The following is a 26,608-nucleotide window of genomic DNA, read 5'->3' on the forward strand; positions in this document are numbered from 1 at the left end:
CAGGGGCAGGGAGCTGAGCCTCGGGCTTTGGAGGTCGGATCCCAGGGAGAGGACTGGGGTTGGCGGCGTGAACACAGCCTGAAGGGGTTAGTGCGCCACAGCTAGCCAGGAGGGAGTCCGGGAAAATGTCTGGAGCTGCCGAAGAGGCAAGACACTTTTTCTTGCCTCTTTGTTTCCTGGTGTGCGAGGAGAGGGGATTAAGAGCGCTGCTTAAAGGAGCTCCAGAGACAGGCACAAGCCGTGGCTATGAGCGCCAACCCCAGAGACAGGCATGAGACGCTAAGGCTGCTGCTGCCGCCACCAAGAAGCCTGTGTGCGAGCACAGGTCACTCTCCACACCGTCCCTACCGGGGGCCTGTGCAGCCCGCCACTGCCAGGGTCCCGGGATCCACGGACAACTCTCCCGGGAGAACGCACGGCGCGCCTCAGGCTGGTGCAACGTCACGCAGGCCTCTGCTGCCACAGGCCCGCCCCGCACTCAGTGCCCCTCCCTCCCACCAGCCTGAGTAAGCCAGAGTCCCCGAAGCAGCTACTCCGTTAACCCCGTCCTGTCTGAGCAAAGAACAGATGCCCTCAGGCGACCTACATGCAGAGGCGGGGCCACATTCAAAGCTGAACCCCAGGAGCTGTGAGAACAAAGAAGAGAAAGGGAAATCTCTCCCAGCAGCCTCAGAAGCAGTGGATTAAATCTCCACAATCAACTTGATGTACCCTGCATCTGTGGAATACCTGAATAGACAATGAATCAACCCAAATTGAGGAGGTGGACTTTGGGAACAATGATATATATTTTTTTTTCCCTTTTTCTCTTTTTGTGAGTGTGTATATGTATGCTTCTGTGTGTGATTTTGCCTATATAGCTTTGTTTTTACCATTTGTCCTAGGGTTCTGTCAGTCCATTTTTGTTTGTTTTTTAGTATAGCTTTTAGCACTTGTTATCACTGGTGGATTTGTTTTTTGGTTTGGTTGCTCTCGTCTTTCTTTCCTTTTTAATTACTTAAAATTTTTTTTTACTAATTATTTTTTATTTTAATAACTTTATTTTATTTTACTTTATTTTATTTTACTTTATCTTCTTCTTTCGTTCTTTCATTTTTTTCCTCCCTTTTATTCTGAGCTGTGTGGAGAACAGGCTCTTGGTGCTCCAGCAAGGCGTCAAGGGCTGTGCCTCTGAGGTGGGAGAGGCAACTTCAGGACACTGGCCCATAAGAGACCTCCCAGCTCCATGTAATATCAAACGGTGAAAATCTCCCAGAGATCTCCATCTCAACACCAACACCCAGCTTCACTCAACGACCAGCAAGCTACAGTGCTGGACACCCTATGCCAAACAACTAGCAAGACAGGAACACAACCCCACCCATTAGCAGAGAGGCTGCCTAAAATCATAATAAGGCCACAGACACACCAAAACACACCACCAGACGTGGACCTGCCCAGCAGAAAGACAAGATCCAGCCTCATCCACCAGAACACAGGCACTAGTCCCCTCCACCAGGAAGCCTACACAACCCACTGAATCAAACTTACCCACTGGGGACACACACCAAAAACAACGGGAACTACGAACCTGCAGCCTGCGAAAGGAGACCCCAAACACAGTAAGATAAAAAAATGAGAAGACAGAAAAACACACAGCAGATGAAAGAGCAAGATAAAAACCCACCAGACCTAACAAATGAAGAGGAAATAGGCAATCTACCTGAAAAAGAATTCAGAATAATGATAGTAAGGATGATCCGAAATCTTGGAAATAGAATGGAGAAAATACAAGAAACGTTTAACAAGGACCTAGAAGAACTAAAGAGCAAACAAACAGTGATGAACAACACAGTAAATGAAATTAAAAATTCTCTAGAAGGGATCAATAGCAGAATAACTGAGGCAGAAGAACGGATAAGTGACCTGGAAGATAAAATAGTGGAAATAACTACTGCAGAGAAGAATAAAGAAAAAAGAATGAAAAGAATTGAGGACAGTCTCAGAGACGTCTGGGACAACATTAAACACACCAAAATTCGAATTATAGGGGTCCCAGAAGAAGAAGAGAAAAAGAAAGGGATTGAGAAAATATTTGAAGAGATTATAGTTGAAAACTTCCCTAATATGGGAAAGGAAATAGTTTATCAAGTCCAGGAAGCACAGAGAGTCCCATACAGGATAAATCCAAGGAGAAACACACCAAGACACATATTAATCAAACTATCAAAAATTAAATACAAAGAAAAAAATATTAAAAGCAGCAAGGGAAAAACAACAAATAACACACAAGAGAATCCCCATAAGATTAACAGCTGATCTTTCAGCAGAAACTCTGCAAGCCTGAAGGGAGTCGCAGGACATATTTAAAGTGATGAACGAGAAAAACCTACAACCAAGATTACTCTACCCAGCAAGGATCTCATTCAGATTTGACAGAGAAATTAAAACCTTTACAGACAAGCAAAAGCTAAGAGAACTCAGCACCACCAAACTGGCTTTACAACAAATGCTAAAGGAACTTCTCTAGGCAGGAAACACAAGAGAAGGAAAAGACCTACAATAACAAACCCAAAACAATTAAGAAAATGGGAATAGGAACATACATATCAATAATTACCTTAAATGTAAATGGATTAAATGCTCCAACCAAAAGACAAAGATTGGCTGAATGGATACAAAAACAAGACCCATATATATGCTATCTACAAGAGACCCACTTCAGACCTAGGGACAGATACAGACTGCAAGTGAGGGGATGGAAAAAGATATTCCATGCAAATGGAAACCAAAAGAAAGCTGGAGTAGCAATTCTCATATCAGACAAAATAGACTTTAAAACAAAGACTATTACAAGAGACAAAGATGGACATTACATAATGATTAAGGGATCAATCCAAGAAAAAGATATAACAATTATAAATTTTGATGCACCCAACACAGGAGCACCTCAATAAATAAGGCAAATGCTAACAGCCATAAAAGGGGATACTGACAGGAACACAAACACAGTAATGGACTTTAACACCCCACTTTCACCAACAGACAGACCATCCAAAATGGAAATAAATAAGGAAACACAAGCTTTAAATGATATATTAAACAAGATGGACTTAATTGATATTTATAGGACATTCCATCCAAAAACAACAGAATACACATTCTTCAAAAGTGCTCATGGAACATTCTCCACGACAGATCATATCGTGGGTAAGAAATCAAGCCTTGGTAAATTGAAGAAAATTGACATCGTATCAAGTATCTTTTCGGACCACAACGCTATGAGACTAGATATCAATTACATGAAAACATCTGTAAAAAATACAAACACATGGAGGCTAAACAATACACTACTTAATAACCAAGAGATCACTGAAGAAATCAAAGAGCGAATCAAAAAATACCTAGAAATGACAATGAAAACACAACGACCCAAAACCTATGGGATGCAGCAAAAGCAGTTCTAAGAGGGAAGTTTATAGCAATACAATCCTACCTTAAGAAACAAGAAACACCTCAAATAAACAACCTAATCTTACACCTAAAGCAATTAGAGAAAGAAGAACCAAAAAACCCCAAAGTTAGCAGAAGGAAAGAAATCATAAAGATCAGATCAGAAATAAATGAAAAAGAAATGAAGGAAATGATAGCAAAGATCAGTAAAACTAAAAGCTGGTTTTTGAGAAGATAAACAAAATTGATAAACCATTAGCTAGACTCAGCAAGAAAAAAGGAGAAAGCTCACATCAATAGAATTAGAAATAAAAAAGGAGAAGTAACAACTGACACTGTAGAAATACAAAGGATCATGAGAGATTACTATAAGCAACTATATGCCAATAAAATGGACAACCTGGAAGAAATGGACAAATTCTTAGAAATGAACAAACTTCCGAGACTGAACCAGGAAGAAACAGAAAATATGAACAGACCAAACACAACCACTGAAATTGAAACTGTGATTAAAAATCTTCCAACAAACAAAAGCCTAGGACCAGATGGCTTCGCAGGCGAATTCTATCAAACATTTATAGAAGAGCTAACACCTATCCTTCTCAAACTCTTCCAAAATGTAGCAGAGGGAGGAACACTCCCAGACTCCTTCTATGAGGCCACCATCACCCTCATACCAAAACCAAAGATGTCACAAAGAAAGAAAACTACAGGCCAATATCACTGATGAACATAGGTGCAAAAATCCTCAACAAAATACTAGCAAACAGTATCCAACAGCACATTAAAAGGATCATACACCCTGAACAAGTGGGGTTTACCCCAGGAATGCAAGGATTCTTCAATATATGCAAATCAATCAACGTGATACACCATATTAACAAACTGAAGGAGAAAAACCATATGATCATCTCAAAAGGTGCAGAGAAAGCTTTTGACGAAATTCAACACCCATTTATGATAAAAACCCCCAGAAAGTAGGCATAGAGGGAACTTTCCTCAACATAATAAAGGCCATATATGACAAACCCACAGCCAAGATCGTCCTCAGTGGTGAAAAACTGAAACCATTTCCACTAAGATCAGGAACAAGACAAGGCTGCCCACTCTCACCACTATTATTCAACATAGTTTTGGAAGTTTCAGCCACAGCAATCAGAGAAGAAAAAGAAATAAAAGGAATCCAAATCAGAAAAGAAAAAGTAAAGCTGTCACTGCAAATGACATGATACTATACATAGAGAATCCTAAAGATGCTACCAGAAAACTACTAGAGCTAATCAATGAATTTGGTAAAGTAGCAGGATACAAAATTAATGCACAGCAATCTCTTGCATTCCTATACACTAATGATGAAAAATCTGAAAGTGAAATCAAGAAAACACTCCCATTTACCATTGCAACAAAAAGAATAAAATATCTAGGTATAAACCTACCTAAGGAGACAAAAGACCTGTATGCAGAAAATTATAAGACACTGATCAAAGAAATTAAAGATGATACAAATAGATGGAGAGATATACCATGTTCTTGGACTGGAAGAATCAACATTGTGAAAATGACTCTACTACCCAAAGCAATCTACAAATTCAATGCAATCCCTATCAAACTACCACTGGCATTTTTCACAGAACTAGAACAAAAAGTTTCACAATTTGTATGGAAACACAAAAGACCCCGAATAGCCAAAGCAATCTTGAGAAAGAAAAACGGAGCTGGAGGAATCATGCTCCCTGACTTCACACTATACTACAAAGCTACACTAATCAAGACAGTATGGTACTCGCAAAAAAACAGAAAAATAGATCAATGGAACAGGATAGAAAGCCCAGAGATAAATCCACACACCTATGGTCAACTAATCTATGACAAAGGAGGCAAGGATATACAATGGAGAAAAGACAGTCTCTTCAATAAGTGGTGCTGGGAAAACTGGACAGCTACATGTAAAGGCATGAAATTAGAACATACTCTAACACCATACACAAAAATAAACAAAATGGATCAAAGACCTAAATGTACGGCTGGACACAAAACTCTTAGAGGAAAAGAGAGGCTGAACACTCTTTGACATAAATCTCAGCAATATGTTTTTTGATCCACCTCCTAGAGTACTGAAAATAAAAACAAAAATAAACAAATGGGACCGAATTAAACTTAAAGGCTTCTGTACAGGAAAGGAAACCATATTCAAAATGAAAAGACAACCCACAGAATGGGAGAAAGTATCTGCAAACAAAGCGACAGACAAGGGATTAATCTCCACAATATACAAACAGCTCATGCAACTCTATGTCAAAAAAAAAACCAATCAGAAAATGGGCAGAAGATCTAAATAGACATTTCTCCAAAGAAGATATACCGATGGCCAAAAACCACGTGAAAAGATGCTCAACATCACTAATTTTCAGAGAAATGCAAATCAGAACTACAGTAAGATATATCACCTCAGACTGGTCAGAGTGGCCATCATCAAAAGGTCTACAAACAATAAATGCTGGAGAGGGTGTGGAGAAAAGGGAACCCTCCTACATTGTTGGTAGGAATGTAAACTGGTAAAACCACTATGGAGAAGAGTATGGAGATCACTTAAAAACCTAAAAATAGAACTACCATATGATCCAGCAATCCCACTCCTGGGCATATATCTGGAGAAAACCGTAATTCAAAAAGATACACGCACCCCAATGTTCACTGCAGCACTATTTACAATGGTCAAGACATGGAAGCAACCTAAATGTCCACTAACAGACAAATGGATAAAGAAGATGTGGTAGTGGGCTCCCCTGGTGGCACAATGGTTAAGAATCCACCTGCCAATGCAGGGGACACGGGTTTGAGCCTTGGTCCTGGAAGATCCCACATGCCACAGAGCAACTAAGCCCGTGCTCCACAACTACTGAGCCTGCACTCTAGAGCCCGTGTGCCACAACTACTGAAGCCCTCATGCCTAGAGTCCGTGCTCCACAACAAGAGAATCCACCACAATGAGAAGCCCGCGCACCTCAACAAAGAGTAGCCCCTGCTCGTCGCAACTAGAGAAAGCCCTTGCACAGCAACGAAGACCCAATGCAGCCAAAAATTAAAAAGATGTGGTACGTATATACAATGGAATATTACCGAGCCATGAAAAATAATGAAATAATGCCATTTGAAGCAACATGGATGGACCTAGAGATCGTCATACTAAGTGAGGAAAGAGAAAGGCAAACAGCATGTGGTATCACTCATATGTGGAATCTAATTTTTAAAAATGATACAAATGAACTTTTTTACAAAACAGAAACAGACTCACAGATCTTGAAATCAAACTTACAGTTACAAAAGGGGACACATGGGGGAAATGATAAATTAAGAGATTGGGATTAACATATACACGCTACTATATCTATAAAATAGATAACCAACAAGGACCTACTGTATAGCACAGGAAACTCTACTCAATATTCTGTGATAACTGATGGGAGAAAAGAATCTGAAAAAGAATTGATATATGTATACGTATAACTGAATCACTTTGCTGTACACCTAAAATTAACACAACACTGTAAGTCAACTATACTTCAATAAAATTTTTTAAAAAACAGGACAGATTGATATTGCCACTCAAAAAAAAATTCCAAGTAACTCATGTTCAATTGTAAAAACACCTCAAACCCAAAGTTGGCCTTTTTGCCTGACATTTGTCACTTGGGCCAGCTGACTGAGTTTGCTTGCAGAATTTCTACCACAATATTTGACCAGCTTACTTTTAGAACTTTTAAGACACTAAGTTAGTAGATTATAAATGATAAATATGATAAAACGCCAGATTGGAATTTTTATTACATATTCAGAATTGAGTTTTTTTTCCCTAAAGGGACTATAAATTTCCTAAAAGCTTTAATCATCACAGCAGTCACTTGCTTTGCCGTTTACAAAACACTTCCATAGACATCTTGGTTGAAGTTTAGAACCACCCTGTGAGGCAGGCAGAATTGGTAACTGGCTCTACTTTGCAGGTGGGGAAATGAAGCAGAGAGAGTGTAACAGATTCGCCCAAGGTCACATAGCTAGGGCATGGCAGAGTCCTGTGCTCCCCAGGGCCCAGATGAGGCTTACTACTTATTGGACTCACTTTCTGAAATTGAGCCACCAGGGGGAGGGAGGGGCAAAACAGTTTATTTATCAATCTTAGGCAAACAGATCACAGAAAAAAAGGAAGAGGTCAAATTCAGATTTTCATTGACAAATGCACCCTGTGCTCTAATTACCTTCTAGTTCCCTCTGACGTAGGCCAGTCTCAGGGGAAAAGCCTGCATAAACTAAACCATCCTCCTTGACCGTGGACCCCACATACACCCTCTACCTATCCTGGCTGAACAAACCTTAAGAAGTGATATGCCATCAGGGACTGCAAAAAGCCAGGGTTAAAATCTATTCTTAGCAGGAAAGTATCTGAAATTTAAAAGCAAAGTGCCCTTCAGACAGACAATTTAAGAATCAGTTATAATGATCTCACTACATGTTTATATAAAACAAGAAAGACGGATGATATACAGGATTTTAGTTCATTAAAAACTTTTGAACATTATTTTATTGAAATGTCTTAAAAGGAGTTAAGTAAAACTTACTAAGTTTTACTTAGTAAGTAAAGTAAACTTTTACTTAGTAAGTAAGTAAACTTTCTACTGTGGTTTAAAAGTATCTGATTTCCGGGCTTCCCTGGTGGTGCAGTGGTTGAGGGTCCACCTGCCGGCACAGGGGACACAGGTTCGTGCCCCGGTCCGGGAAGATCCCACATGCCGCGGAGCGGCTGGGCCCGTGAGCCATGGCCGCTGAGCCTGCGTGCCGGAGCCTGTGCTCCGCAACGGGAGAGGCCACAACAGTGAGAGGCCTGCGTACCGCAAAAAAAAAAAAAAAAGAAAAAAAAAGTATCTGATTTCCAAAGCAAAGCATTCGTCAGAGAAACGATATGATGGCAAATGATTTACCATATAGTAATCCTGAGACTGTACTGGCTCATGCCAGTCCTTAAATATATTCCAGGTTATCTGTAAGCCTATCTTGCTCCCAGTGGAAAATAAGAAATAATGAATATAAGTAAGGTTGGCTGTGCGTAAATGAAAACAACTAGATTTTAGAACAATTTTCCTGCTACAGACATTATAAAAAAAAAAAATCTGATTGGATTTATGGCAACACTGGCCATCTAAAAGCTACCTAAAAACAACAGAGCCCAGATTTACTGGACAGGAGGCACCTCTAGTAACTCCTACCAGAATTTAGATCTTACTTCATCCACTGCTGCTCAATTCCAACATACTTGAGGGCAGGTCAATGGAAAGAATCTGTGAAGTGGAGGAGACAGCCTATGAATTCAGCGTCAGGAAGTCAACAAATCCTTACCAAGTGCCACATGGGATGGGTACTAGTCGCTTGGAGTATTAAGTTTCAACTGGGAGTGGGCTTGGGGGAGAGTGGGGACATCAGTAAACTACATCCTGTCCCCCATATTTTGCTTTCTAGTATCTTTTTTGGTAAGAATGACCTAAAAATAAATCATTTTTATACTTTATAAGTACGATTGAGATATGTCCATTTACCAGTTTTTTTCAAAAGAAAGATGCCATATGTAAGCAAACTATGTTTACTCACAGAGGTGAATGGATTCACTGGGCTTAATTTCAGACCACTCACAGTGAAATATCTGTGATATAAAGTATAGCATAATTTAAGTCACGTATATGTTGCTCTTCCAGCTAACAAGAGAAAACAAATGTGTAGCATTATACCGCAAACTAGGGTGCATTCATCGCTTCAAATGGTAACAGTATCGCCATCATCATCCGTGATGTCACACTTCACAGTTTTGCCTCCGGGTTCCCTGGGAGCCTTTGACTATACTACCTCATACTTTCACCTTCGGCAGCTTCCTTCAACTCTTTTATAAAGGGATCTGCTTTGACATGACTCTCTTTGGCAAACTTTTTGCGACATATTTCTTAAAGGCTTTTCGAAGCAGCAGCTAATGACCTCCTCTTCCAAAAGTTCTCTGTCATACATCACCTTCAAGATGTGGGCAGCTTTAGAGAAGGAGAACTTGATGTACTGCTACCGCACACCGTGATGAGGGTAATGCCGAGCTTTCCTGTTTATACTGGCAAAATTACAGGAAATTTCTTAATTCGTTCTCTTAATCGTCTCATTAAAATGACCGCCAGTCAACACAAGAGGACCCTTGGCTTTTACATCTACTTCAACGATACCCTCTTTCTTTTTAACAAAATCAACTGCTCCTTCAAGGTCATCACTAGGTGCCGGGCCTTTTGCTGAGTTTTCACCCATTCTGCGCTCTAAGCTTCCCAAGTGGTGTGCATCCCCACAGCCTGTGGAGGGCAACTGAGTTCATTTGGTGGTGGTGATGGTGGTGACTCGTTGCTAGATATGGGGCCATTTTTCTTTCTCTTTAACCCTTCTAATTTCCTTTTTTCCCCCCATGTACCCATTTCCTTTTTCTTAGGTGGTTCTTTGAGAATGAATATGCAGACCTTATGATCTGCATCAAGCATGCCTCGCTAGCCACAGGCTTTACAAAAATTACTTAGCAAGAACAAGTACTTTGGATGCAAGGTTTTCATTCTCAGGACAGAGAACACGTTTTTTAATGAACCCACCCACCAAGTCTTGAAACTTTAGCCTTGTGAGATCCAACGACAATCCAATGGTCATTCTAAACATCAAAATGGTCTTTGCTGCCAGCTCACAATCAATTGTGAGGGATACACTGGAGGCCAATCAAGCACCTTTATCATGTCAACCATCTCCTTTTGTTCCATTTATTCTATTTCTTTTGCCCCCCAACCTTAACAGTCACACAGAGTATCAGGTATGGACAGAACTGGTCTGATACAATGCAGCTGGCATTGAGGCTATTTTTGCTTACTGGTAAGCTTGGTAAGATGCAGAGATATTTTATTATATTCTGGTTACTACTGCTGCGTGAAAAAATCACCTCAAAATTTAATGGTACAAGTTTGAGTTCTGGTTCCAAGTTAAGATGGAATAAATACATCCCACCCTGTCTTCTCCACGAATGCATCTATAAAAACTAGACAGAGTGGATGGAATAGCTATTTTAGGAGTGTGAAAAGTAAGTGCTAGCAAGCAGCCTGGAGAAGACGACTAGATTTCAGAGAACCACCAAATCGACAGCCAGTTTCACATTTTCCCCCAGTCTCGCCCAGCCTGGCCTAAAGGCAGCCTGAAACCCAGAACTGGGTGTTAGGTGCGGACACAGAGAGCATCAGGAGAAACCCTCTAGAAAAAGGCAGGAAAGGGGCCTCCTAATGCTCAGACGGAGTGAGGGAATTCTCTACGTCTTCCTCTTCCTTGTCCTCTTGTACCCCCAGGCCCCCTGCAATCCCACAGTGGTGACAGCAGAGACAGTCAGTGGCAGAGCGGGCCCACAGGTGCCTGCAACTCCGAGAGGGGAATCTTTTGCTCTAGGTGAAGGAGCTGTGGTCCCAAGGGTGGTGGCGGTGAATCTCCATTGCTTTTTTTTTCTCCTTCTGAATGCCTGGCCTCAGACATGGGCCCAGTTGTGGGAAGTGTGAGGCCGAATGGAATAACTGGCCACAGGACTGAAAAGGCAGCCCCAGTTAACCAGAAATCACAAAGCTGAACAGCACTAAAAGGGCTTTGAAGTCAGAACTGACACCACAACTGAAACGGACCTTGGCAACTTGAAACAACTAGGCCGACTGCCTGCTAAAGCAAAAATATCAACAGACTCCATAGGATATAAACAAGGGCCAGAATCTCATAAAATAATATTCAAACTGCTCGGGATAGGCTCCTCAATTACTTGGCATTCAAAGACGCAGGAAAATGTCAACTCACATGAGAAAAGACAATGGACAGACTCCAATGACAAGATGACCCAGACATGAGAATTATCTGACAATGACTTTAAAGCAGTTATTATAAAAAGTCTCCAAGAAGTGAGGGTAAACACTCCTGAAAAGAATGGAAAAAATAGAAAGTCCTAACAACTAAAGAGCCAAATGAAACTTTTAGGAACGAAAATTTTAATAAGCAAAAGAAAAAACTCACTAGAGGGGCTCACAAGAAGAATGGAGATGATAGAGGGTCAGTGAAATTAAAGACGGTTCAATGGAAATGATCCAGTCTGAACAACAGAAAAAAGACAAAGGGTTTAGGCCCAAATGCAGAAAGATCTCCTAGGGACTTCCCTGGTGGCACAGTGGTTAGGAATCCGCCTGCCAATGCAGGGGACACGGGTTTGAGCCCAGGTCCGGGAAGATCCCACATGCCGCGGAGCAACTAAGCCCGTGCACCACAACTACTGAGCCTGTGCTCTAGAGCCCGTGCTCCACAAATGAGAGAAGCCACCGCAATGAGAGGCCCATGCACTGCAACGAAGGGCAGCCCCCGCTCGCCGCAACTAGAGAAAGCCGGCACACAGCAATGAATACCCAGTGCAGCCAAAAACAAATAAATAAATTTATTTAAATAAAAAAGAAAGATCTCCTAGAAATCAAGACCCTCTCCCAAAGACCCATAAACCAATAGGAAAAAAGGGGGGAGGGTTATAGATAGATAGCGCTCAGAAAAAAAGGGAAATATGCTCAACTTCGCTCAGAGTAAGAGAAATACAAACTAAAACTAATTGAGATACCATCCCTCAACCATCAGGTTAACAAGAGTCTAAAATATTGGCAACCTATTTTATTAGTGAGGCTGTAAAGAAAGATAATGGTATAATCCACAGATAGGAATCTGACACTGTTTACCAAAATGACAGGTGCATTTATTCTTTAATTCACAAATACCACTTTGGGCTACCTAATCACAAATACACCCATACATGTATTAAATGGCCCATGTATGAAGTTATTCATCGCAGCTTAGTAGCAAAAAACTATACATCCAGGTGTCCCGTAAAAAAGGTATTGGTAGAAAAAACAATGATACATCCACCCAATGAAGCTATAAAGAAGAATAAGGAAGATTCCCATATTCTGATTTGGAAAGGTGTCCTGGCTAAACTGTATTTGGTCTGGTACCTTTTGAGTAAGAAAGGGAGACAGACAGTACATATTTTCCGCTCTGTGGGCCACACAGTCTCCACCATTGTAGCCCCAAAGTGGCCACAGGAGAATGGATGCGTTCCAATAAAACTTTAGTTACAAAATAAAGGCAGCCAGCTTGCAGGTTGTAGCTTGCTGACGACGGACATAAAGAAACACTGAAAGGATAAATAAGAACTAAAAAAACTTAGAGGAAACAGCACAGATGGGATAAAACCAGAGAAATTGGACTTCAAAATTAAAAACTCATGCGTTAAAGAACAGCATCGAGAAAGTTAAAAGATATATCACCGAACGGGATGAAATATTTGCAAATCGTATATCTGACAAGGGATTATGTCTCCAGATTATATAAAGGATTCTTACAGCTCAACAAGATGTCAAATAGCCCAAGTGAAAAAAAGGACAAAGGATTTGAATAGACATTTCTGCAAAGATATACAAATGGTCAATAAACACATGAAAAGACACTCAACATCCTTTGCCATCAAGGAAATTCAAATCAAAACCAAAATGAGGGCTTCCCTGGTGGCGCAGTGGTTGAGAGTCCTCCTGCCGATGCAGGAGACACGAGTTCGTGCCCCGGTCCGGGAAGATCCCACATGCCGTGGAGCGGCTGGGTCCGTGAGCCATGGCCCCTGAGCCTGCGCATCCGGAGCCTGTGCTCCACAACCGGAGAGGCCACAACAGTGAGAGGCCCGCGTACCGCAAAAAAAAAAAAAAAAAAAAAAAAAAAAAAAAAAAAAAAAAAAAAACCAAAATGAGATAACACTTCAAACCTACTAGGATGGCTATAATTTAAAAAAGAGAGAAAATAACAAGTGTTGGTGAGGATGTGGTGAAACTGGAACGCTCACACACTGCTGATGGGAATGTAAAATGGTGCAGCTGCTTTGGAAAATTTTTCTGGAAAGGAGTTCCTCAAAAGGTTAAATATAAGGTGGATGCAACCCAAGTGTCCATCAATGGATGAATGGATAAACAAAATGCGGTCTATCCATACAGCAGAATATTATTCAGCCTTAAAAAGGAAGGAAATTCTGCCACATGCTACAACATGGATGAACTTTGAGGACATTATGCTAAATGAAAAAAGCCAGCCACACACACACCCAGAACACTGCACGATTCCACTTACAAAACGTACCTAGAGTAGTCAAACTCAGAGACAGAAAGTAGAACGGTGGTTACTGGCAGAGTGGGGAATCGCGGTTTAATGGGTACAGAGTTCTCGTTTTGTAAGATGAAAGAGTTCTGGAGACTGGTTACACAATATGAATGTACCACACTACTGAAAGGCACACTTAGAAACAGTTAAGATGGTAAATTTTATGATGTGTTTCTTTATCACAATAAAAAACTTTTAAGAGAACATTAGCGTTACCATATGACCCAGAAATCCCACTGCTAGGTGTACACCCAAGAGAAATGCAAACAAAAGTCCACAAAAAAAAAAAAAAAAAGTCCACACAAAAACTTGTAGCATTATTCACGACAGCCCAAACTGGAAATAACCCCATCAACGGAAGGACGGAAAAATCCAGTGTGGTGTATCCATACAACAAAATACTATTCAGCAATAAAAAAGTAATGAAGTACTGATGTATACCACAACATGGATGAATCTTGAAAACACATTAAGTGAAAGAAGACAGTCACAACGAACCAGCATTACACGATTCCATTTATATTGAATAAACAAATCTCTAGAGACAGATAGTTGTTACTCCTGGCCAGGCTGGCAAACAGAAGCGATCATACTCTGAGGTGCTGTCAGCATTCACTCGTCTTTTTTGATCCACGTGCTGGGTTACGTGGTGTGTACAGTTTGTGAAAAGTCACAGAGCAGTACACAAGACTGTACCCTTTCCTGTATATATGCTATACCTCAATTAGAAGGAAAAATCAAGAGCTCATCACAAAGCGGGGTTTTGTGCCTTCTCACCTCCTTTCTGCAGAGATGAAAGAGAGGCAGCCATGGTCCTGCCAGCTAGACTCCAAGTCCTGGGAGTACTCATCCAGGGGCAAGACCCATCTCCCGGATGTTTAAAGCAAGGTGTCAGGCTTGGTTTATCCAAAGTCACCTGTGTCAAACTGAATTTGAGATGAATCACAGCCCTCAATGTAAAAGCTAAAACTATAAAGCTTTCAGAAGAACATGTAGAAGAGGAGCCTCAAAACCACAACCTGGACGTAGGCAAAGATTTCTTAGACAGGACACAGAAGGCAAACTTAACAGGAAAAGGACCTAAATTAGATTTAATCAAAGTTAAAATTTTCTGCTCATCAAATGTCACAAGTAGATGAATAAGCAAGCCACAGTCTGGGAGCAAATGTTCACAAAATATACTTCCGACAAAGCACTTGAATCCGGAATACATAAAGAGCTCTTCTAATTCAATAATAAGATGACAACCCAACTAAACGGGTAAATGGCTTAAACAGACATCTCACAATGGAAGGTGTCTGCATGGCTAAACAGCACATGAAAAGGTGCTCAACATCACTGATCATCAGGGAAAGGTGACTTAAAACCATAATGAGAAACCACCACACCCCCCAACTAGCAGGGCCAAAACAGAAAAGCTCAGTAATACAAAGTGTTGGTGAGGGCAAGAAGCCACGGGAACCCTTGGTGCATCGGTGCTAGGAATATAAAATGGTACCACTTGGAAAAAAAAGTTTGGAAGTTTCTTAAATAGTTTAACATACACCTACCCTTTGATCCAGCCATTCCACTCCGAGGTATTTACCTGAGAGGAATAAAAAACATTTGCCATCAAAAAGACCTACATACAAATGTTCACAGTAGCTTGATTTATAATAGCCCCAAACTGGGAACAACCCAAACGTCCTTCAACAGGAGAATGGCTAAACCAACTGTGATATATTCACGCAATGGAATAGTACTTGACATTAAAAAGGAACAAGCTACTGATAACAGCAACAGTACGGATGAATCTCAAAAAAGTCACGCTGAGTGAAGGAAGCCCGACACTGAAGAGTACACACCGTCTGAGTCCATTTACATAAGACTCTAGAAAAGGCAAATCTAATCTAAGCGTAAGAGTCATTGCCCGGGGCCAGGAATGGGAGTAGAAAGGGGAATGAGTGGGAGGGGACATAGGCAACTTTCTGGGCAGATGGAAACTATACTGTGATAGGATTTGCTTACCTAGGTTTAGTCGTTTCTCAAAGTTGTACAACTAAGATTTGTGCATTTCAATGTATATACATTTTTACACTAACAATTTTGAAACGTATAATCAAGTACGGGGTGGGGAGTGGGGAGAGGTCAAGAAGAAATAAAGATGGCAGAATGTTAATAATTGTTGAAGCTGCGTAATGCACATGCTTGAAATTTTCCATAATAAAAAAATTGAAGAAAAAAACCCATCTACATCGAATGCTCCCGCTCTCCCCCTGCCCCTCCGTGTCCAGTTCCGCCTGGCCGCTGGGCTGCTCTCCCGCAGCCCCAGCTCCTGAGTGAACTCTGCTTCCTGCCAAGGTCTGCCGCTTGACTCCTTTCTGCTCTACAACTCCCCACCACCAACCAAGCTCCCATAACCGCCAGGCGTTTTTGCCAAGCCCTGTCACACCCAATAGCTCAAAACCTGTTCAAGGGACTGGCAAACAACAAGCTTTCCAGCTTGCTTTTCAAGAGTTCAGTCCTCTCCCGCCTACACTGTCTGACCGGGATTTAAACGGCACCTGTCTCAAAGCCTGACACTTAGAAGGCTTTAAAAGATAGTTTATGGCTTGTATTCCAAAAATACGTCTGTAAGTTGACGACTGGGAACTGAACATGCATTTTCCCGCATAACAAATAATATACAGCCAGTAATGCAGTGGTCCAGTCCACAAACATCTATCTACCCACTGTATGCACTCAAGGCTCCAACAGCAAGGCCTCAATTCAATGCTACAGGTGCAACGCTTCTCTCATCAGTCAGTTCACGTGACTAAAAGTTGAGGAAAGTTCCAGGCTCAATGCTGAGTCAGTAGCAGTACAAGTGGTTCAAAAGGAAGGAGGCTCAGGGAAGGGCCCCTCTGGGCAAGCCAGCAGCCACGTGCAGCACGGGTCCCTGGATGTACAGCCATTGTTGCCTGAGCCGGCTGGCAGGGAGAGAGGAAAAGTGGGAGAAGGCTTCTGACTTACAGCCCCATCTTTAATCTCCTACTGCACTTGCTTGAAATAAAATCACATTTATATTATAGAAAATAAACGTTATAGAACATGTGGACAAACAACAAGAACCAGTCTGCCCAGCACACAATCCAAACCACTGTTTCCATTCCAGTGTGGCCCGTGTGAGCTCTTCTACTCTCTTCTATTACATATGTACCACCCAGAAATGTGTCGTTAGGATGTACCGTATTTTTAATAAAATCACAATCGCAGTATGCCTGGCCACCATTTTCAACTTGGTTTCTACAGGAAACCACATTCTGATTTCCTCCTGAGGGCGCCCAACAAACTCTGCTTCATCTCGACAGGAGAAACCAAGTGTCATCTGTGTCCACTGAGAGTTATTCTAAAAAGGAGCTGGATACATATTCCTAGGAAACACCCAAAGTGTAGCAAAGAAAAGTGCATCTGGTTCCCTGCCATTGAAGAGTTCACTGTCTGGCAGAAGATCAACCATTAAATCAATAATTATTTAATCGCAATTGTGTTACTTGCTAGGAAAGAAAACCACAGTGTGCGTACAACTGATGGCGGGGGGCGGCAGAAGTTCGTGAAGGCTTCCGTGAAGACCTGAGATGCGAAGGCTGAGGGAGCTTTGGGCAGAGGAGGACTGCCAGGTGGTGGAGGGTGCCAGGATACGGTGGCTTCTAAGCAGATGACATGGACTGGAATGCACCGAGATTGGCCCAACCTTGAAAGACCAGTTACAAAGCTGCTGACAGTAAGCCGGGTGAGAGAAGCCAATGCTTGGACCAAGATGGTGGCAGGCATTTCTAGCAGAACGCACAGCACGCTATGTTAGTCAGGACGAGCTAGGCTGTGCTGACACATCAGACAAATCCCCCAAATTCCAGGGGCTTAACTGCCATCTTGAACACACAACCTTCAAGTTTGCCATGACAGAGGCACACTTCCCTGGTAGAGAGAAGGGAAGCAGGTTTGAGAACCATTTGGAAGCAACAGGCTGGATTTGGCCACGAGGGACAGGACGGAGTCAAGAATGACTCCTAGGCTTCTGACGTGAACTGCTAAATCGATGATTTCCCTCATCAAAGTTTACTTACATAAGGGAAGGCAATGTCTAACTATCGCCCTTACATTCTGCTGGAAATATTGATAGATTTGGCCAGTCTCCTGACCATGTATAGGTGGCACACCAAACGTGCATTCTACGACCACCACAGCCATGTGTCCACAGGACTGTCTTTCTTGGAACTTCGTGCATTTTCCAGAATGGTGAGGAAAGGGTATGCACCAAATTATTAGAAGTCTTAAGACGCCTTTAAGTCGTTCTCTCTCTCTCTTTTCTTTTCTAATATTTATTTATTTATTGGGCTGTGCCGGGTCTCAGCTGCGGCATGCGGGACCTTTTCAGTTGCAGCATGCGGGATCTAGTTCCCTGACCAGGGACTGAACCCGGTCCCCCTGCATTGGGAGTGTGGAATCTTAGCCACTGGACCACCGGGGAAGACCCTAAGTCTCTTTCTTAAGCAGGAGCCAATGCACCTGTGGATTAAGCCCATTAAAGTCAGCTGAGAGACACATTCAGGCATTTCTAGCAGAACGCACGGCATGCTATATTAGGATGAGCTAGGCGATGCTGCCACGTGAGACAAATCCCCCAAATCCCAGGGGCTTAACTGCCATCTTGAACACACAACCTTCAAGTTTGCCGTGACAGAGGCAAAGAGAGATGGAGGCGGCGTATCATCTAACTCTCAGTCGCTTTCAAAGTGACACTTGTTGATGCTGCTCACATTTCATTGGCCAGGACTCGTCAAAAGAACCCCAGCTAACTGCAAAGGAGATTAGGCAATGTGGAAGACTCGACGGAAGCCTGGTGGGCACGCTCTATGCCACACAACGCATCAAGCAAACGAAGAATCCATGAATAACATCATAGAAGGTGAAGCGAGACACGACCCACATGAAGGGCAGAGAATGGAACTAGAGCTGGCCTTATTTTAAACCATTATATATCCTTTTTTGTTGCAAAACTCCCAATCTTACTGTTGGATAAAAACTAACAGAATCACTCCAGTATCATTTAATACAAAAGGAAAAAATTACCTAGCCTCCAAAACCAGTGAAACCAGGGAAGAAGCTAGAATGTCTCCTCCCGTGGCTGGTATGAACCGGATGGCCCAAGCATTTCCATTCCATTTTCTTGGCCCACAGCAGCATAGTGAGGGGCCCCACGACTGGCATATATTTTTACCAGTGACAGTCCATTACATGAGATGACACATGACCTGACTTTCTCTTGGAAAGGCATGCCCTAGGAGACAACTTTCTAGCAGTTGGGCTATATTTTCATAACCCAAGTTGCACTCTCTTACCACTATAAAAACCACCCCCAGGGCTTCCCTGGTGGTGCAGTGGTTGAGAGTCCGCCTGCCGATGCAGGGGACACGGGTTCGTGCCCTGGTCCGGGAAGATCCCACATGCCGCGAAGCGGCTGGGCCCGTGAGCCGTGGCCGCTGAGCCTGCGCGTCCGGAGCCTGTGCTCCGCAACGGGAGAGGCCACAACATCAAGAGGCCCGCGTAACGCAAAAAAAAAAACAAACAAAAAAAAACCACCCCCAAGTCTTAGGAGCCTGACTAAATAAAAGCTTCTCTCTTGCTTATGCAAAATCCAAAGCGGATGATTCTGGTCCTACAGCTATCCTCAAAAGAGTGGTTTAGGGATCCAGGTACCTTCCATCATGTGCTACTGCCATCTTCTACAGCCAGCCTCCAAGGGCCCCACGGAGACCACAGAAAGGGATGAGAGAGCACGAGAAGATCTACAGATATGCCAACGCCTTGGCCCAAGGTGATAGACATGACTAATACTCACATTTCATTGGCCAGAACTAGTTATATGGCCCACACAGACTCAAAGGGTGCTGGAAAATGTAGTCCCTGCTTCCCAGCAACAAGGAGGAGCATCAATCTCCCGACCACCCAGCTACCTCTGCCACACTTTGCATCCTCCACATGACTCCTGCCAGAAAAGGGGAATCATCAGGACAGAGCGAAGTCAAGTAACTAACCTGGAGACTGATGTCTTGGTTTTTTAATCAATGTTCAGGAAATGCAAGGATTTCCTGTTGCAGGTGGCAATGCCTCCCAACGTTTGAAATCACTGTGAACATAGCTGAAGAAAAAAAATCAGAAGCAGGGCCCCCGAGTCAGGAAAGTAGCATGTGTGTGAGGTTCAGAGAGGAGGGAGGGCAGGCAGAGTCAGGCACATCAGGTATGGGAAGCTCACCTGAGTCCCAGGTCCTGATCAAAGGGGCCGTTCTTGTCACTGGAGCAGTTAATAGCTAACTCAATAACCACAATAAGTGTATTCAACTACAGCATCCTGGGAGAACAGTTTCTGTGGTCAAAATGTTTGGGAAAGCATGAGACAGAGTTACCCAGGTTTCCTTCCTGTAGGATGTCCGAGTTTTCCATATATTCACAAGCACTGAGAACCTCCAGGAGGGAGACACAGCATGCACCCGAGGAAGCAGAGGAGGCTGCTCTGTGCAAACACACCCAACACACACAGTACATTAGCTAAAGTCGTGACTATGAATTCTGTTCAAGGAGAGAAACGGGCACCTCAACGAAAGGTGCCAAGGCATATTCAGAAAAGGCGGTTTCTTCTAAAAAACAAAAAAAAGACAGACATGTTTCGTTCTCCAAATCCTAGAAGTAACCGAGTGATTGACCCTCACTTGCTGAATTTGATAGCTTTACTGAACAAGACTCTCATCTTTGAGGATGGATGCTGGATGTTAAAAACAAACAAACAAAAAACCCAAAAGAAACAAAAAACCAGGTCCTTCTATGGGCCAAAGGCACACAGAGATGAGCACCACCTCTGCTAAAAGTAAAAAGAACGTCCCTCAAAAAATTAAACCTTGAATTACCGTTTGACACAGTAATTCCACGTCCCGGTATACACCCAAAAATGTGAAAGCAGAGACTTGAACAGAAATTTATCCACCATGGTCATTACAGCATTATTCACCATAGCCTAAGACATCACGCTAAGTGAAATAAGTCAGTCACAGAAAGACAAATACTGTATGATTCCACTCATATGAGGCATCTAGAGTAGTCAAATTCACGGAGACAGAGGGTAGGACAGTGGGTAGCAGGGGCTGGGGAGTGAGGAGTGGCAAGTTATTAAGGGGTACAGAGATTCTGTTTGGGATGATGAAAAAGTTCTGGAAATGGATAGTGGGGATGACTGCACAGCAGTGCGACTGTACTTAATGACTCTGAAATCCACACTTAAAAAAGGTTTCAACAGCAAATTTTATATTACGTACACTTTACCATAATTTTTTTTTTAAAAAAAAGCCAACGAGATGCTCCTCAGCCCTCATGGCTTATGGCGGTTTTCTTTCACAACAGTGCCCACGTGCCCCCTTGCATGGGTTGATGGCTCTCCTGCAGCCCATCAAATCACCCAGGCACTGGTGGCACATAACCTCCTATTCAGACCCACAAAGGACCACATAAAACTGCACAAGGAGATGGAAAACACGATCCAACCCAGCCTTGACTCATTATGACAACAGGAGATGGGAAGTGCTTAAATTTCACATCTACGATTCCCCACCCCCACCCCCCCGCCCGAAACACACCTGGGACAGTTCAACAGTTCTTGGAGAGCAAGGTTGTAGAACTTTTGCAAAAAAGCCAAAGTGACAGATTTATATCTTTTTGGTGGAGACACCAAAAAGCTGTGAGTGGCAGAGATTAGGAAGCCGGGGTGGGGGCGTGGTGTCTGTTTAAATCCGTGAACCGACTTCTTGGAGTTTCGTATATTGTTTGTCAAACCTATGAAAAGAACTTACTAGTTATGATGATGTACTGAAAAACGATTTATTCAAGACCAGGCCAAGGTCAACCAAAGGAGGTACATACTGCAGCTGAAAATTCTAGGCAATCAGGACCCAGAACAAGAAAAGGTCATGTGCTCTTTGTGTAGCTCTGGAATTGAAAGCCCAAGATTTCTGCTTGAATGAATCTTCGCACCCAACCAGAAGGAAGGGGTCCTGGTAGTAGATGAAGGCTTGTTTTACACACACACACGCCAATTTTCAGAGTCGGCACCAGCAGGCAGGAGGCTACAGCTGTGCCTAATGGCCAAATGGACATTTAACCATTCAGAGAAGAGTCTGTTCATACTCCATTTTCAGCAGAGAATGAACAGAAGTCGAGAAAACTGAGTGGTTCCAGGTGAAATGGGCTCCTGAACAACTTTTCTAAAAAAGACGTTGCGCTGAAGAGTCTACTCTGAGCGGTCAGAAACATCCAGGGAGTGTTTTCAAAGGCCCAGCAGCCACTTGTTTAAACAAGCCCGCTCCCCCACCCCGCTCCCAGCTGGGGAGGATTTGCTCTGCAGAAAACAGATCCCGGCAAAGAATGGATGGTAATAAAGCTAGCTTACCATCTCATCAGCACGGTGTGGCCGCCGCCATTTACCTTCTCACAAGCTTTGGGGGTCAGGGCAGGCATGTTACTCCTGTTTGACCAGTGGAGAAACCAAGGCACAGGGTCTCCCAGGTGAACTACTGTCCCACAATGCTTGTGAGCATCACCCAAGTGCCAGAGGCTTGTCACATAGCTTCCAAAGGTTCGGTAAGGAAAACAGCCCGGCAACAATCAGTGCCACACCTGGAGGACCTCGTGCCAATCAAAAGTACTGATTTAAGGCTGGGTTCTTCTGGCACACTTATTACAGTGAGCTGAGTGTCCCGTTCTGGCAACGGAGGAGATCCTGAAGCCGGGAATGTTTGTGCGCTACAGGATAAAATATATCTGTCACACTGGTAGTAGAGCACAGCCCCACTGTCAATCTGTGTTAAGTGTGCAGAAGAACACCGGGGCATTTCTAAGAGACGCCCCCTCCCCCCATCCCCCATTGTAATAGACCATTACCCACCCTTGACTGAAAAATGGAATCATGTGGGAAGCATTCGACAAGCCTGAGGCCTCAGATTCTGATGTCATTCGTCTGGGATACAGTCTGGGCATTAGGAGTTTGAAAAGCTCCCACAGGTGATTCTAACGTGTAGCCAGGGTTGGGACCCACAGGAGTGAGAAACTAACAGGTGAATAACTAGTGGAGGGCGGGGAACTCAGCCTCGACTGGGTTATAGGCTGTTTCTTGGATCATCTGATGTTTAAGAAAACTGAATAAAGAACTAGGAATGCCAGGGGCCTCTGTTTTCTTACCTGTAAAGGGTACAAGGCTACCTACTCTGCCCTCCCCAAAACGTGGGGCGGTCTTGTTGAAAGAGTCAGCTGGTGCTAGGATGGGGAAGAAGAGCTGGTGCTTCGGTGGCGTGGGCGAAGATAAGGAAAACTAGGAGGGGTGGGGTGGGGGCGAAAGGGGACACCGCCTCACCTGCGTCGTAGAAGGCGTCGAGCACGGCTGTCTCCCCAAAGTCGAGCTCCCCGAAGGGCACGAAGGTGAGGTGGGCGCCCTCGGCCTCGCAGGCCCGCAGCAAGCACTGCCGCGCCCCCGCCTCGGGGCCGCCGGCCGCGCCACCCTGGGGGCTCTCGCTGCGCACGTACACGGCCCGCAGAGCCCGCCGCGGCCCGCCCCCGCCCTCGCCTCCAGCCCCCTCGCCCTCGGCCGCCCCCTCGGGCTCCAGCGGCCACGCCGGCCCCGCCGCGCCCTCGTCCCCCGGCGGCAGCGGGCACTGTGCGGACTCGGCCGCCACCCCGAGCTCCCCAGCCGGGGGAGCCCCGCCGCCGCTCTCCATGTGGCGTCCCTGCGCGCCCTTCCTTGTCCCACCTCCGCGCGAGTGGCCGGCGGCTGTGGCACCTGCTCCTGCGACGCGGGAAGGGTGCTGGGGAACCCAGCGCCCGCCGGTGGCCCCGCGACGGGCAGGCGACGGCGGGGCCCCTCGGCTACACGCAGAATCCCCAGCCCCGCAGCCCCTGAGCGCCCTTTGAAGGCTCGGGAAGGAGAGGCGGGGTCTTCGGACGTCAGGGCGAGCGGAGGGCGGGGGGAGGTCCGGGAAGGGCGGCGGGGCAGGAGCCCGCCGGGCGCCCCCTGCCGCCTCCCCCCGGGCAGCGCCCTAAGAAGGGCGGATTCACGAATTTCAGGGTTTTGCTGTTGTTGCCGTCCCTCCAGCCTTAGGAGTCCCATTTTTTCCCTCAAAACAATTTGAGGCTTTTCAAGGAGAGTAAAAGCTCTTTCAAAGCGCCAGCTGGATGTAAATCTTCAATTCCAAACTAAATACAGATGTAATGTTAACCCAGAATCGAGATAAGATGCTTATTTAAAATACCTCTGAGTTTGTACTTCTTGTCCCCAGTTGCCAAGAGCATGGCCCTCCTGAGCTCATGCCCTGGAGACCCGCTTGTCCTGACTTTCACTGTGACCTTGACGAAAACACCGTGATGCACCAGCATCAAATTTTGTTGGCCTGGAAAATAGACTCCAAGTAGCCTGCCTGCCGGATCGAAGAAATGCTGTGAACCCAAAGGGCTCTTTACTCTGGATCTTACCCGCCTCACGATTTTAGGCCCAAGTATTAAAAAGTAGTATTACCACTGCAGGTAGTACTTGTATATATTTAAAAGGTAGGATGCACTGGACGTTGTCACAAGGTTTTGGGGTTTTGGTGGTTTTCTTTTTTTTTCTTTTCTTTTTTTTTTTTTTTGTGGTATGCGGGCCTCTCACTGTTGTGGCCTCTCCCGTTGCAGAGCACAGGCTCCGGACGCGCAGGCTCAGCGGCCATGGCTCACGGGCCCAGCTGCTCTGCGGCATGTGGGATCTCCCCGGACCGTGGCACGAACCCGTGTCCCCTGCATCGGCAGGCGGACTCTCAACCACTGCGCCGCCAAGGAAGCCCGTTTTCATTTTTAATAATAGTTTTATTGAGATATAACTCACAAACCATCCAATTAACCCATTTAAATAGTTGTTAGTTTATCCGCGGAGTTGAGCAGCCATCATCATACTGTTTTAGAACATTTTCATCACCCCCCAGCAAACCCCAGTACTCATCAACAACAGTCTCTCTCCACCTCCCACAACACCCCTCAGCCCCAGGCAACCACCAATCTACTTACTGTCTCTATAGATTTGGCTGTTCTGGACATTTCCTATAAATGGAATCATACAATGTGTGGATAGAGGTTTTCATTTGTTCTGGGTGTATACCTAGAAATGGGATTTCTGGGTCATATGGCAACATTATGTTTAAGCTTTGGAGACGCTACCACTGCTTTCCAATGTGGCTCCACCATTTTATATTTCCACCAGCAGTGTACAAGCATGCCAACTTCTCCACACTCTCACCAACACTTGTTATTGTCTTTTTGATTATAGCCATCCTAGTGGGAGTGAAGTGATAGCTCACTGGGATTTTGATTTGCGTTTCTCTTAAAGACTAATGACGTTGAGCATTTTGTCGTGCGCTTATCCTCTATTTGCATCATTTCTTTGGAGAAAAGTCCATTCAGACCCTTTACCCTTTTAAAAACAGGATGTTTGTCTTTTTATTATTGAATTGCAAAAGCTCTTTATATATTACAGATACAAGGCCCTTATCAGATATGTGATTTGCAAATACTTTCTCCTCTTCTGTGGGCTATCTTTTTACTTTCTTGATGGTGTCCTTTACAGCATATCACAAGCTATTTTGACACAAGCAGGATAGGACTTACCTTATAAAACAACACTTTGCCTTCTCTTCATGTTTCAGCAATAATATAGTCCATCCCTCTACCTCACCCCCAAAAGAAAGCAGAAACCACCAGCATAAATCTTTGGAGAAATTCTAATTCCTGTCCTGGTAGAAATTAGCAATTTCACAAGTGATATCAATGTGCAACCTCTTTTGTAGCCAATGAATGGAAAATGGGCTCTGAGGAAATCTGAAAAAACACACAGGCCAGAATTAGGAAGAGGGAATCTAGAGAAAACTTCCAACACTTCTAAGATTTTTTTAAAAAGTACGATACTATAAAAGGACACATTTTCTTTGTAACCTTGTAATGCATAATAATAATTTTCCTAATATGCCTGTTCATCTGAGATTAGTTCAATGGCTGGCACAGCCTTCAGAAGGGCAGAGATGGCCACTTCACAATTGCTTGCCAATGTCTTGCTGTTGCCTGCACTTCAATCTTCCTATGTTTCTTCCAGCTCTGACTAGGCCCTGCTGACTAAGTGAGACTCATAGGAAGTGTGAATTCTCGCTTGAATAATATCTTTCTTTAAACACAACCCCTGCCGAGTAAAGAACCTGGCTAGCAGGTGCCTTCCTCACAGTTGGCATGCACAGCCCACCTTCTCATTGTTTCTAGTAATTCGCACACCTGAAACATGTCCCAGTCCCTTCTCCCAATGTCCTTCCTACCTCCCCTGCCCCAGCCCCACTGATGAGGAAATTGCAAAATGCTGGATTAGTCTTTTCCTTTTAGTTGAACAATTGTTTGTTCTTACCTGCGCCTTGCCCCTTACTAAGTGCACATCCTGGAAAACACTTTGCCCCAGTGCAGAGATGTCATTTGGACTGGCACAGGGAATTGAAGAATAGAGTAGAGGCACTGTAGCTAAAGAGTAAGATTAAATCTAGGTGTTCTTCTCATTTCCTCCATTTTATTTTAGGTTGTTTATTCATACCAGTTGTGGTCCCACTAGTTAGTTCTTTGACTCACACTGTAAATATTTTAGTTACCACTTGAGTGGCAATTTCATTACTTTTTTCCTAAGAAAATACAGTGTACCCAAGGGCCAAGCAAATAGTGACAAAAGGGAAACAACCAGGTTGCACAATAGTATATGTATTTGGAAAAACTCTAACATATGTAGTAATTCAACAAGGATTTCTTGAGCATCTATTGTGTGTCAGGCACTGTCCTTGGTGCAGAGGTTATCATAGTGAAC

The 26,608-nt window shown here is 43.9% G+C and overlaps 1 protein-coding gene across 1 annotated transcript in view; it reads right to left on the minus strand.

Moving 5' to 3' along the window:
- MAP3K15 (mitogen-activated protein kinase kinase kinase 15) overlaps nucleotides 1-23,468 on the minus strand; it is a 147,793-nt gene extending 124,325 nt beyond the window's left edge. The window contains 1 exon segment of the mRNA XM_065900522.1: nucleotides 23,108-23,468. Coding sequence (XP_065756594.1) covers nucleotides 23,108-23,468 — 361 coding nt within the window.
- Nucleotides 23,469-26,608: the final 3,140 nt, after the last annotated feature.

This window comes from Phocoena phocoena, chromosome X, assembly GCF_963924675.1.
Source record: "Phocoena phocoena chromosome X, mPhoPho1.1, whole genome shotgun sequence".
NCBI classification, from domain to species: Eukaryota; Metazoa; Chordata; class Mammalia; order Artiodactyla; family Phocoenidae; genus Phocoena; species Phocoena phocoena.